The sequence below is a fragment of the Electrophorus electricus genome, chromosome 15, assembly GCF_013358815.1.
Source record: "Electrophorus electricus isolate fEleEle1 chromosome 15, fEleEle1.pri, whole genome shotgun sequence".
Lineage (NCBI taxonomy): Eukaryota > Metazoa > Chordata > Actinopteri > Gymnotiformes > Gymnotidae > Electrophorus > Electrophorus electricus.
In genome coordinates this window covers 13,739,425-13,751,716 of record NC_049549.1, presented here as the reverse complement: position 1 = coordinate 13,751,716, position 12,292 = coordinate 13,739,425, and the positions used below count along the sequence as shown (strand labels likewise).

The 12,292-nt window shown below is 39.9% G+C and overlaps 1 protein-coding gene and 1 long non-coding RNA gene across 3 annotated transcripts in view; one reads left to right on the top strand and one right to left on the bottom strand.

Annotated features, from left to right (window-relative positions):
* The window catches only part of tbx2b (T-box transcription factor 2b), an 8,901-nt gene extending 4,896 nt beyond the window's left edge, over positions 1–4,005 (bottom strand). The window contains exons 1-3 of the mRNA XM_026997731.2: positions 3,107–4,005; positions 2,029–2,296; positions 854–1,000 (exon numbers count right to left, since the gene is read on the bottom strand). Of these exons, the coding sequence (XP_026853532.2) occupies positions 854–1,000; positions 2,029–2,296; positions 3,107–3,468 (777 nt within the window). The 5' untranslated portion in view covers positions 3,469–4,005. The remainder of the gene's footprint in view (positions 1–853; positions 1,001–2,028; positions 2,297–3,106) is intronic.
* Positions 4,006–4,155: 150 nt separating this feature from the next.
* On the top strand, positions 4,156–12,254 carry LOC113569711. 2 transcript variants are annotated; one of them, XR_003409824.2, is made up of 5 exons: positions 4,156–4,837; positions 8,465–8,586; positions 9,648–9,684; positions 11,102–11,250; positions 11,508–12,254. It is a non-coding gene; the product is annotated as an uncharacterized LOC113569711 (long non-coding RNA). The 2 variants fall into 2 exon arrangements; XR_003409823.2 differs by having other exon boundaries at positions 4,157–4,837; positions 11,102–12,254.
* Positions 12,255–12,292: the final 38 nt, after the last annotated feature.

Below are 12,292 nucleotides of genomic sequence, written 5' to 3'. Positions count from 1 at the left end.
AATATGCTTTAATACATGGCAATATATTTCTTGCTTTCCTTGTAAACCCATGATTATTTAAATCATCCTTCTTACGGACACAATAAATGCTTTAAAAGGGTACTTCCGTGAATTTCCACGAATATTATTAAATAATATTTATTGAAGGTTATGTTATATCGATAACTCCCATGAGAACATTTCACGCATGATTAATTACCGTTTTTTTTTTTTCCTCCATAGGCTATCAGGACACAAGACATAAGAAATACTTAGGGAAGCGAACAGGAAAGAACAAACGATGACGCCATCAATAATTAACGTTTACATACCCGGAACGAATAAAAAATAAATAATGCAAGTGCTGGATGATGTTTTGAGTGTGACGCTTTCGCGGGCCTTCGCACGGGCGCTGCCGTGTCCTTTGGGGAGTCCACGCGACTGACGTGCCTTGATTGCAGGCACGCGAAGTGTGCAGCTCGCGGACAAACTCGCGAGCGCGAGTGGCTGCTAATCGATTGTGACTCTATGCCATAAACTTTACGACACCAGCAAGACCACCAGGCCCCGCAGACACACACGCCAATTAATATTAGTGCCGAGGCTGCAGCGGGCTGAGTGGACTTTGTGCGAGTCAACAGGCCACCTGGACGTGCATGCTCACAGATTGGTGCTTCTGTCGAGAACAGACTATATCTCCGTATCCGCAACAAAAACGTGAAGTAATAGAGTGTAGACAGTAAAGAAATTAAATTCATTAAGAGATCAGGGAAAAGTCAGGTTTTTTTAAGCATAGTGCAAAAAAAATCTTTGCATTAGCATGATCAATCATGCCACTGCAAATAATTGGTCATGTCAATATTAGACTGATTACCTTGTCATTTTGATATGCCGTGACAGCAATGAACTCGGTTTCGGGAAACACGTACGTCCTGAACGTGCTGTAGGGAAGCTTCAGAATATCATTGGCCCTCACGATATGGAACCTAGGTTGGTATTTATGCATTGAATTCAGTATAGTCTGGAAACAAGAAAGAGAAGGAAATGAATGACTAAGGGGAAAAGATCATTTTCACCACAGCCTAATCTTTAAAAAAAAAAAAAAAGACTCATTTACCCTTTAAACTGGGCATAAAGTCATAAATGATCTAATAATTACAGTACGTTAGCACGGTGAAAACAGGATCGTTGTTGGATTACAGTGAGGTTATGGGTCACATGACAGTGGCCCTGTAAACGCACACTATCTTCAAGTGGTTTGGCGGCGTGTGCCTAAAATTAATAAATAGAACCCGTTCTTCTGCATTATGATATATATTAACAGACGTGAGAAACGTACGTTATGTCATTTGGTTTTACAGCTCTTAAATGGTAATTCCATGCATGTTAATGTTCAGTTTTGTTCCAGTCGAGATGGAACAAAACTGGAAGAGCACAGAGCGCAGGTTACATTTGAACACATATAGGCTATAAGGTCGAGAGCACTGTTGCAATTTTTTTTGTTCATTTCAAGACTGCATTGCATTTAACATGGATGACTAGAACAATACATTTTTAAAATGAAGCTTCGACACACAGCGCTTTCGTCAGCACGACATAACGTCTCATTCTCTTGACTTGATTTCTTTTATTTCCACCTCTTGAAACACACGGGAACACGGCGCCTGTCACTCGCGACGCAATGCTTCCGTGGCCAAGAAAAACTCAGGATAGACGATACTGACAATACCACCATTATTCAATACCACCATTATTCAATACCACCATTATTCATAACATGAACGTGACTAGGCCACTCGGACTGCGCGAGAACAGGCAAAACGGAAAGCAAACGTTACAATAAGGATGTTTAGGAAATTTGGATAATATTGAAACCACAATAACATTATTCTACTATCGGCAAAAGAGCAACATCACTGGCAACAGCCCCTCAAACAAACGGCCTAGTACGCCATACTTCTAAAAGGTCCGTCAGTCTCACAAAAGCGCTTCTGGCACGCAAACATCTGTTTGGAGGAGAATTTTAACATGCGATTACAGGTCACTTACAAATCCATGCTTGTCCGAAATGTTGTTTGTCAGCTTCAGTTTATGGAAAGCAACAGGCTTTGCCATCCATTGCTCTCCTGTTGCGGGGCTATCCGGATGTATGTACATTCGCTTGGGCATCTCCGGGTCCGCCTTGCCGGCTACCATCCAGCGGGAGTTGTGGAACTTATAGCGACAGTCATCGGCAGCAACGATATCCATTAGGAGGATGTACTTGGCTTTTTTATCGAGTCCGTTTATTCGGACCTTAAAAGGCGGAAACATTCTCCTGTGAGGAAAGGCAATTGTTAATTAACTAAAATTAAGTAATTAACACATTTCTATTATATATATATATATATATATATATATATATATATATATATATATATATATATATATATATATATATATATATATATATCCAATTGACCTACATTTAGGTATACAGTGTTTGAGCTCATTTAACTTCTTTTAACAGATGTAAATGCTTAACAACAGGACCTGGACCTATCAGCCTGTTTACAGAAAACGAACTAACCTCTCTCTCCAAATGAAGACCAATAAAGGGCCAGGCTCTTCTTACGAGTTATTTTATCTTACAGCGTGTTTTACAACATGTTTGTTATGTTTACACATTAAAACAGCAAACCATCATGAATGTTTTTAATATTCGCTTCTTTCTAAAAAAAACCTACCATGCTTACCAGTGGTATCAATTCTACATTATATTTTTGTATATGAGATTTAAAAATCAGCTCTGAAGCGTCGAATATATTGGCATCAGTGCAAAATATTCGCGTGTGACGCTCACTTTACTCTCGCCAATATTACAAAAATCTCACTAAATAAAACAAAAACTTGAACATGGGAAGCGCTGTAGACAACAAGCGTGTTTTAAACCTTGCCCAATTTGCGTTGGGCCTACTAAACAAACCAAGAATCTGAAGTCAATCATTCCATTAAATAAAACGCCACAAATTAACTTGCAGCCTAAATATATACATTTGAAGTCAGGTGAGGAACATATAAATTATAATCCTACAAGTTAAGATCACGAACCCATAAAAACATGAGCAGTTGTAACGTGGAACATTACCTGCCAGATTTTGTAATAACCATCTCTGTTCCCAATTTGTGGAACTGGTCCCATAGATCCTTTGCTTCCAGTGTAACTTTTGGATCGTCTTCGACCTCCTCCTCCGGCTCTAGGCTTTTGAGGCTGCGAAGGTGAGCCGCCTGGTGATGGTGGCTCAAAGCGGGATGAAGCGCTGCCTCGGCGGCTCCGGCCAAAGCGTGGTCCGGGATCGGCTTAGTGAGGGCTCCGGGAGGCAGTGCCAACGCGGGGAAGAGGGAGGGTTGAGCGGCCGCTAAAAAAGCTGACATCGGGAAGTCGGTGGGCCGGTGAGCGTGGAAAGGGTGGTAAGCCATGGCAGTCCCTGAAAAAACTGGATCTCTCATCGGTGCATCCAAAAAATCGAGGAGGAAATTTGATATTCAGTGAGGTCTTCTCTCAAAGCAGCGCGTATCCAAATAAATGCACTGTCGTCTCGCTAGGGAAGGCAGAAGCGCAGTGAGGCAATTTCGACTACAGTGCGAAGTATGTTCTGAGAAAGGGCGACGGACTGACGCCTAAAGCGAGCAGGACGGCGGAGAACCACCACTTCGATCCCCGCAGAGGCTGCTTCCACGAAAGTTTCCTAATATTACCAGTCGAAGTGAGCGCAGCCACACTTTGAGAGAAGATTTGAGGATTCCGTTTCTGCGACCGTCGTTCTTATAAAAACTAGACGACTCTTTCGACGCAGTCGCCCATCCAGGCGTAATCACTCGACACAGACGCGGAGCGGCAAGGCTTAGGTCCTGCTACGTCTTCTGCAGATCTGTGACTATCTCACATGTCCTCCCTTCTCCTAGCCCAACACTAATGAACCAAGCCCCTTTGATTGCTGATTTTACGCTTTCTGGACCAATTGTGGGCCTCTATAGGCGTGGTTTTGACAGCTCCGACCAGGCTCGGGGAGAGGGGGTGGACGAGAAGGTGTCGGAAGCATTAGCAGTAAGAAAACATGTCAACAGAATAAAATATTAACCAATGACAGAAAAGATCGGGAACTCCCACCCCCGTCTCCAAGCCAAGCGCCGGGTCAGCCCTCAGTCCGTAGCCGGTGGAGACAGCAGATCGGTCGGCTGGCGTTTTATAATTACGATGAGGCGATGCCACCTTGTTTCGGTCATCAAACTCACCTCGGTTACACTGGGAATTAGGAATTACGATTACTGAAGTTGATAACTGCGCTCTCATTTATTCATCATATTCCCATAAACAACGAGAGACTTGCAAGATCTATTGTATACGAATTATCGACCCGCTGAAAAGACACTGACTGCTAACATTTATTTCGCGTAGGAGAAACATACTTTCCACCGGGGAAAAAAAAAAAACATGTTTACAAAGGTGAAATTCTTTTGGCGTTATAGTTGAAGTAGCCTTGCTGTAGGCTGAGCTGCCAGCCCCCCGTAAGACCACCCAAACCACTGAGCTGTTACCCAGACTAGACTGACGCACAAATCGGGGAAGAACCACTAACTTAAAGAGGTCTGGCGCAGATTAGCAAACCATCCTTTAAAACAAGTTCAGCGTTTCATTTTTTTGTCTGATTATTCATGCACTTCGCGTACATCTTAATATCAACTTTGAGAGAAGAAAAGTGTCCGATAAACCGGACACCGGCACTTTAAAGGCGGCCCCGTGAGCGCATGTGAAATAGCCCGCAGAAAAGAGAAGAACTGACTGGGAGGAATATAAAGACAGTATAAAGATATTTTGGTGAGTTCCTTTTTCTTGTTAACGTTTTCTTTTTTAACATTAACGATTTCTTTTTTAACGATATTACGGAATGGCGTGTCGAGCAGGTTACATTTCGATGTAGAATATTTAAGAGAAATATTTAATATTTAAGAGAAATAAGCGTTGCATTTCTGGACATCAGCACCCGGCACACTGACTAAAAGAAATACACCACTAACAAAACCTACAGCAATCTTCACGAAAACAAACGATGTCTCACAATTCAGCACTTATTACAGACTACTCGAGTACAGTAGCCACACAAGTAAATACTAAGGTAATGGTTTCATATCTGGTTTTAATTCTGCACATAGTAAGATACTCCTTAAATAGTTACATAACTAAAATATTTACCGTATAGGCTACGTTCGACCCAGTGCTGAGATCCGGAATGTAAGCTAGTGTTTACGATGAAGAAATTCGTGGGGACTTGATTAGCATTGATATCGTCTGTTGTACAGTCGCTTGGCGCCAGGCGGCTGACAAACCACAAGAAGAAAGGTCTCCTGTCACTTCACATTTACCCCGAAAACCTCGAACAGCGCACTACGAGTATTTTGTATCTGAGGCCAAAAGTGGCTGTATTTTTTTTTCGTCTGAAAGTCAGTGATGGCAATTATCGTTTGGCATATAACTGAAAATGTTGATGTTCGTCAGCTGTCTGTATATATTTTTAAAAAAGCTAATGTCAGATATCTGCAACAAGCAATCGTTCGTGTAAATGCGAAATCTTGTCCCTTTCACACTTTTAAAGCAAAAGGTGCTGCAGTCCGGTCTAATACTGGAACAAGCGACGTTGCCATTAACTCTTTCGACACCAGTAACAATTACACACATCAATAAGTTTTAGTTGCACATTCAAACTTTATGCAGTGTGTATTACTTTATATATGCCTTCCTGGTGCAATGGAAATATTTGTACACATATTTATATTTGTATATGTCTTTACACATGTACCAATATCCATTCAATGTGATAAAAGATAAATAATAGTCGCTTTCTTGCATTTTCTGAAAGAAAAAAAATTGTCAAAACAGTCAAAGAAAATAAGAACAAAAAGACAAGGAAAATTATGTTATATTAATGAATAGACTTATGTAAGATTTTATATATATTATTACGAATACATTTGAAAAGAGCGTCGCTATTGCCTGCTGTATGGGATTATTTACAAAGTTGCATTACGTGAAGTGTCTCTGAGTCTCTGAGACACTTGTTGCTGATTGGCAGAATTTCGAACCAAAAATGAAAAACGACATGCAGCCTAAAATAAACGAACAATACAAGACAATACCAATGCGATGCAGGAATGTAGGAGCACAGGTGCCATATACACTGGGAAAGTGAACTGGAACCATGTTTAATGTCGAAAATTAAATTGTTTATATTTAGCCAAACTAAAACGTTACTAAAAACGTGTATTTTGGAAGACGTTAAGAGCCAAGGTTGTATTGCAACAATAAAAATAGGCCAAACTAGACAAAAAAAAATAAAATAAATAAAATCCAGCAGGATTTATTGCAGAGTACATCTGTGAAAAGAATCCGGTGAAATGTAAGTGTATTCCCAGAAGTGTAACAGAGAAACATTTTTTAAAGGGTCAAACTCTTGAAAATTGTGATATCTGGGTGATTTCACATTAGTAGTGTGATCCGTTGCATATGAGTTAACTGTATTTAAAGCGCATAATACAATAACAGCTAGACAGTCTATGAAACATCAAAACATTAAGGGAATATGTTCCTAAATATCTACTATTGCTGCTTTTGATCTTTTTGCACGATTAGTGAGTGAATCGTCTTAGTTATTTAAGGTATCACAATGTGATATTAGACCCTGTTATTACTCCACGCTCTCTGACGTACAGTCGCTGGAGGGTTTGAAGGCACCGTTGTGATTTGTTCATTAGGGCATATAAACAGCCTTCTCTGGTGAAGTGTTTTGCCTACAGTCGCTGAACTGGCATAATCAATAGTCTGTGTTTGATCTGCAGGCTTAAACTTCGACACTGGGAGATTTCAAGTGGAAAGAGATTAACCACACATGGGGATGATAATGGTTTTCCATGTATATACTTAAGGAACTAATCACATCAACAGAGGCAGTACAATTAAGTTCGATTTATTTTTCCTAGGGCCTAGATCCTCACTGACACACATCCAAACCGACAAGAATGTAATCAAGTGTTGAGCCATTATCACAGATGACTTAGAAGTTGCTCATGTTGGAAACTTCGTAGTGCGGTGCCTCTGTCAGGCGTAAAAACTGTCGCGTATTAGAAAGCAGTGTCTGAATATTTAGAATCCTCTAAAGCAGGTAAATAAGTGGTTTAGAGAAGGGTCGTAGTGCATGTAAAATATAGTGAACAGCCCTTTCAGTCATAGAGCATGTAAAGAATTATAGGCCTAGCGAAGACTGCATAATAAAGTATAAAAACATTTTCGTGGAGTGACACATATTTCCAGTATCCTTGAAGTAAATGTATATTACAATACACCGTGGCTCGTATTGGCCATCAAAAGGTCGCGTTTCTTTGTTTCTTTTTACTTTTTCATCTTTTCATCTCTTCTCCAGCTCTGCATCATCTCTCTTGCTATATTTAGCCAGTAGACTGAAGCATTGGCGCCAGACCGTTTAAGACCTGTCAAAGTCCCTCATCCACCCCCCACCCCCCCGGCCCGTCACATGTATACCGAGAGTCTCCACCAGCTCCCTGGCCACGCTCTCCTCCGATCTCCTTTCTGCACAGCTCATTACTTTATTCAGCCCGTCCGCGCGTATCTAGCGCATAATTCCCTCGATTTCCTTATTCCTAATTAATGGAACCGATTCAATCTGGGTGTACTCGGGTTGCGGATTTGCGACACTGCACGAAGAAAACAGAATCACGCCAAGCAGCTCTGCTGCGCTCTGCGCAGAAAACAAAACCAAATGGCAAAACCTTTCAGACCCAAAATCTAGTAGGCGCAGTGCCACAACGCGCGCGCACCTTGTAGCTATGCCCATTTCTCTTGCCCTGTCCTTATACAACATGTAATGTCTCATACTACATGCAACAGGCTGGGTGATGCGATGTGGCATCCGATACATTACATGTGAGCTTTGTAATTATCAAGTTGTGTATACGAAAAAAAGACCCTAAAACATTTACTAAAAATAAATAAATAAAAGATTTGCAATTAAATCCTTTTTAAGTGTATATATATATATATATATATATATATATATATATATATATATATATATATATATATATATATATATATGAACTATCAGAAGAAGAGGATCTCGATATAGGCTTACAACTTTCCCATTACGATAAGTGAAAGGCGTAGGTGGCTAAAATAAAATAAAGGGGTTTATACCTGTGGGATGATATTTTTACAGATTAAAGATGTTCTGCCAGATGTATCCATAAATATCCATAAATTATCAAATATAGCCATAAAATATCCACCAAAGGGAGGAACAACTATCTCTAAACGAGACTTTAATTTAATCGAATCATGAGATTTATAGTTTTCATTATTATTATTATTATTATTATTATTATTGCTGATGGTAACGGGCAACCGTTTGATTGATGTCACACCTTTTTCCCGCAGGTAACAGGTGGGGGCGCTCTAATTACCCTTGGGGACATGTGATTCTGTACGTTCGTGTCATGCTGTGCGACCTATCACATCAGCAAACTCCAAAACAAAGTCGCATCACCTATTTCATCCAGGTGACTAACTGCATCCTGTTTTCATAATGTTCTCTGAGAATGATATGGTATATTTTGACTGAAAAAAATACCACAAGGCTTTATAATGCCAGTGTCTTGAAACATCAATAGGGTAATAATTAGTGATGTTAATGTCTTTGCGTTAAAATTCTATGTTTTCAAGTTAAATACACTATATTATACAGACTAATATTATAAGCTATAGGCTATCAATAAACCTGCTGTGAATTAAATTTTTGTACCTTAATCGAAGCCCTCTTTTAACAAAGAGAAATATTGTTGCAATACACCCATTTCTTGCGTCTCAGTCCTCACAGTATAAATAAAATTTCGTCTAATTAACAGCTTGTTTCTTTCGCTTTCTATTTGCTCTGCATAGTCCTTTTCACACACACACACACACACACACACACACACACACACACACACACACACACACACACACACACACACACACACACACACAATCTTCATATATCGCCCTCATATATGCCTCTCACTGTGAGACATACGAGTCATTCGCTGTCTATTTGGTTTAGTCTATTTAATCTTTAGTAAATGAAGCTTAGGTAGACATTTCAGAAATTAAACAAACTTAGCAACACATTTGGCTAAATCCCTTAACGTTGTAAAACCGAAACACAAGTAGATTAAATAGTCAATTAATTTAGTATATACTGGCAGCATGAGAAAATATGACAGAATTTTCATAATTCTAACATCCTTTTGACACATTTGCCACCTGATACTCGTGATATTTACAGCTGAGCAAATTAATTTCAGCCATTTACAAGATTTAAAAACGGCACGACGAACAATGGACAATGTTAGAGATCATCAGTTAGTAAGTTTTAATAATACACCGATGCCCTTATAAGATCATATATATTTTATATCTAACAAATCCTAAAAAATGCAGAAATATTCAGATATCTTAAACATGTCGTTTATAGCGGGGTAACATTTTAAAACGTACGCCATGTTCCCTTTTACCACTGCTTCTTTCAGTTAAATTCTAGTATCGTATAAGTTACTTTTCTCCATCTTTCACCTCCCACCAGTTTGGAGATGAACTGCTCGTTGTGAACTGTCGTCAAGGTAAGTTAAACGCATTGTATTTTCTCAGGTTAACTGATAAACAGTAGCTCACATGAGAAAAAGCTCAGTGTTATGTGGGTTAAATCACACCAGAGCTGTTAAATGTACAGTCTCCTCCTATACTCTCAAACCAAATCCATCCGTATTATGATTAGGCTATCACCGTTAACCTTACTGACAGATGTGTTAAACGAGTCCAGTGATGCGAATCACTGTTCCTTTTCTTTTTACTTAAAATAATTTGGACTCTGTTACTATTTCCTTTCTGTGGGATCACTTAAGTCCCGAGTTTCACCGGTGCGACGTAAATCTGAAGTAACTTGATAAGCGCATATTTGGAAGCTTCGGTTTTCACTGCGCTAAGCGTTTTCAAGCGTTTGCATCAATTAAACAGCAAGAGATTTTACCAAACCAAAATAAGTAGCCAAAAAAAAAAAAAAAAGGATAACAACAGGTCTGCTTAACAACGGAAAACAACTGAATAATTTAAACAGTGCTTCAGAGGCTATATGAGGTCCAGGTTTTTTGAAAGATCCCATTTCTTTCATTTATGCCACCAAGGTGTTATGCGTTCATATCTTAAACATTTCTCAAACGAAACCGTCAGCTAGTTTACCAGCCCCAGTACACAAACGGCTTTGTTTAGGGTAGCTTGCAGCGGCAGCGATTTTATGAGAGCCCTTCTAACTGGTAGTTTTTTTTTGTTGTTTTGCTTTTCTGGCAAATTTGCTCATATGAAATAACTGTTTTTATGTAGTAATATAACGCCATATAGTCGATAGTTATTCAGTACTGCAGATAGGAGAGGAAAACCATGTATAATTAATTATATGTTCATGTCATACTAAATGTTAATACTTAGATAAGAGCGAACATTAACAAGCCATTTTTTAATATGTACTCTGTTCTAGAGGCCTGTATGTTTGTGAAACACTTCAAGTGAAACTGTTTTGTAGTCCCTTCAACTGGTACTTGGCATGCTTAATTGAAGCATGGTGTAAGGGCAGGTGATTGGTGTAGCAGGCGTGCCAGCCCAGAGTGGGCTACTGAATTGGGGTCACTCCCACTGGGATTCCTGAAGTGCAGGACTGGGGCACTGCTCTGGATCCTGGAAGCTCTCCCAAATGCCAACAAGCCTTAACAAGTCTACTGAGTGTTTTGTGTATCAGTTCCATAGCTAATGAGAGGCAACTGGATTAACTCTGCAACTCTGATGTGTAATAGTCACTCAAATGTATTAGACCTGGATGGCAGGTCTCCTTCAGAGCCTGCATGGACCAGTGTGAGAAGAGAGGAATCCTGCCTCCTCTCACTAACATCTGCTCCATCTACTGTTGATAATTAAAGGCAGGAGTTTGGCAGAGGTGTTAAACTTCATTTAACTCGGTATGTAAGAGCTTTGCCACTCAACGTCCAGGTGCTGCCTGGCTATTGTCGAGTCCAGCAACAGCCGAGTGTGTGCGGTTCTGGCTGCAGTGGAGCCTGTTTGTGTGCGTGCGTGACCCTGCCGGACTGCTGCTCATCCATTCAACGGCACAGCTCATCTGAGGAGAGATCTCATGGAACGTGAGCTCAAACACATTTCTTAGTCACCTCTATCCCAGCCTCGCTCCTCTTCAGCAGTGTGTACAGGGTGTACCAGCAGGACTGAGGGCCTCATAGTGCAAGCAGGAGAAGAATACATATGAATTTACATGAAGATTCACCCTTTTTGAAAAATACTGTTACAATTTTAGCTCAATGCTTAATTTTACCAAATACAAGATATTAGGAAATATTCAAATTCTGTAGAGTCTAAATGATGTTTCCTGTTTCTCCTCTAGACCTCAGTAGAAGTCTACAGCTTTCTGAGCAAAAGCCCGTGTCATCATTTATCATTTCTTTCCTCGGGTTCTTTAAACACATGACACAGTTAAGATTTGCCAAGACATAAAACTATAACACATGAAAAATTATTTGCTCTGAGGTAGGCAATATAAAAACCTAGCTAAATCTCTCATGTTACCTCACAGCAATTTAGTGCAACCATTGACAGGCAAACTCCCTTTTTACATTCCTGTTACTGCATGTGTCAGATGCCAATATGTGATTTCCCTCCAATAAAGGTCTCTGTGAGGAGCACTAAAGGCTTTGTGTGTGGTTCTGCCTGTTTAGAGGCTGATGGGGTAAGTCTTGTAAATATGCCTGCACTATATGAATCAGACCTTCACGAGAAAGCGCACTGCTGCAGCTCCTCTCATCAATGGTTTATTTTTAGCCATAATACTGACACAACTCAGTCAGTACAATGTATGACTCATTCGTGACTTCACGTAATTATTTACTATTAAAAGATCAATTTGACTGGAACTCTGAAATGTTTCATTGCAAGCTACCTGGTGTGCAGTTAAGGTGAATCAGAACACAACCTGATGGTTAAAACAGAAGTACACATGAAAATGAGGGAGCTCTGAATCACTTCAGTTCACCTGCTCAGGTATGTGGAACTAAGAGAATACCGTATTTACCTTTTGAAGTTTAGTCACGTACATGTAACTGAACATGCACCTTATCTAGACTGAACCTTGCCTTTAGCCTCTGGTTTTAAAAACTAAAAGATTTCATTCTT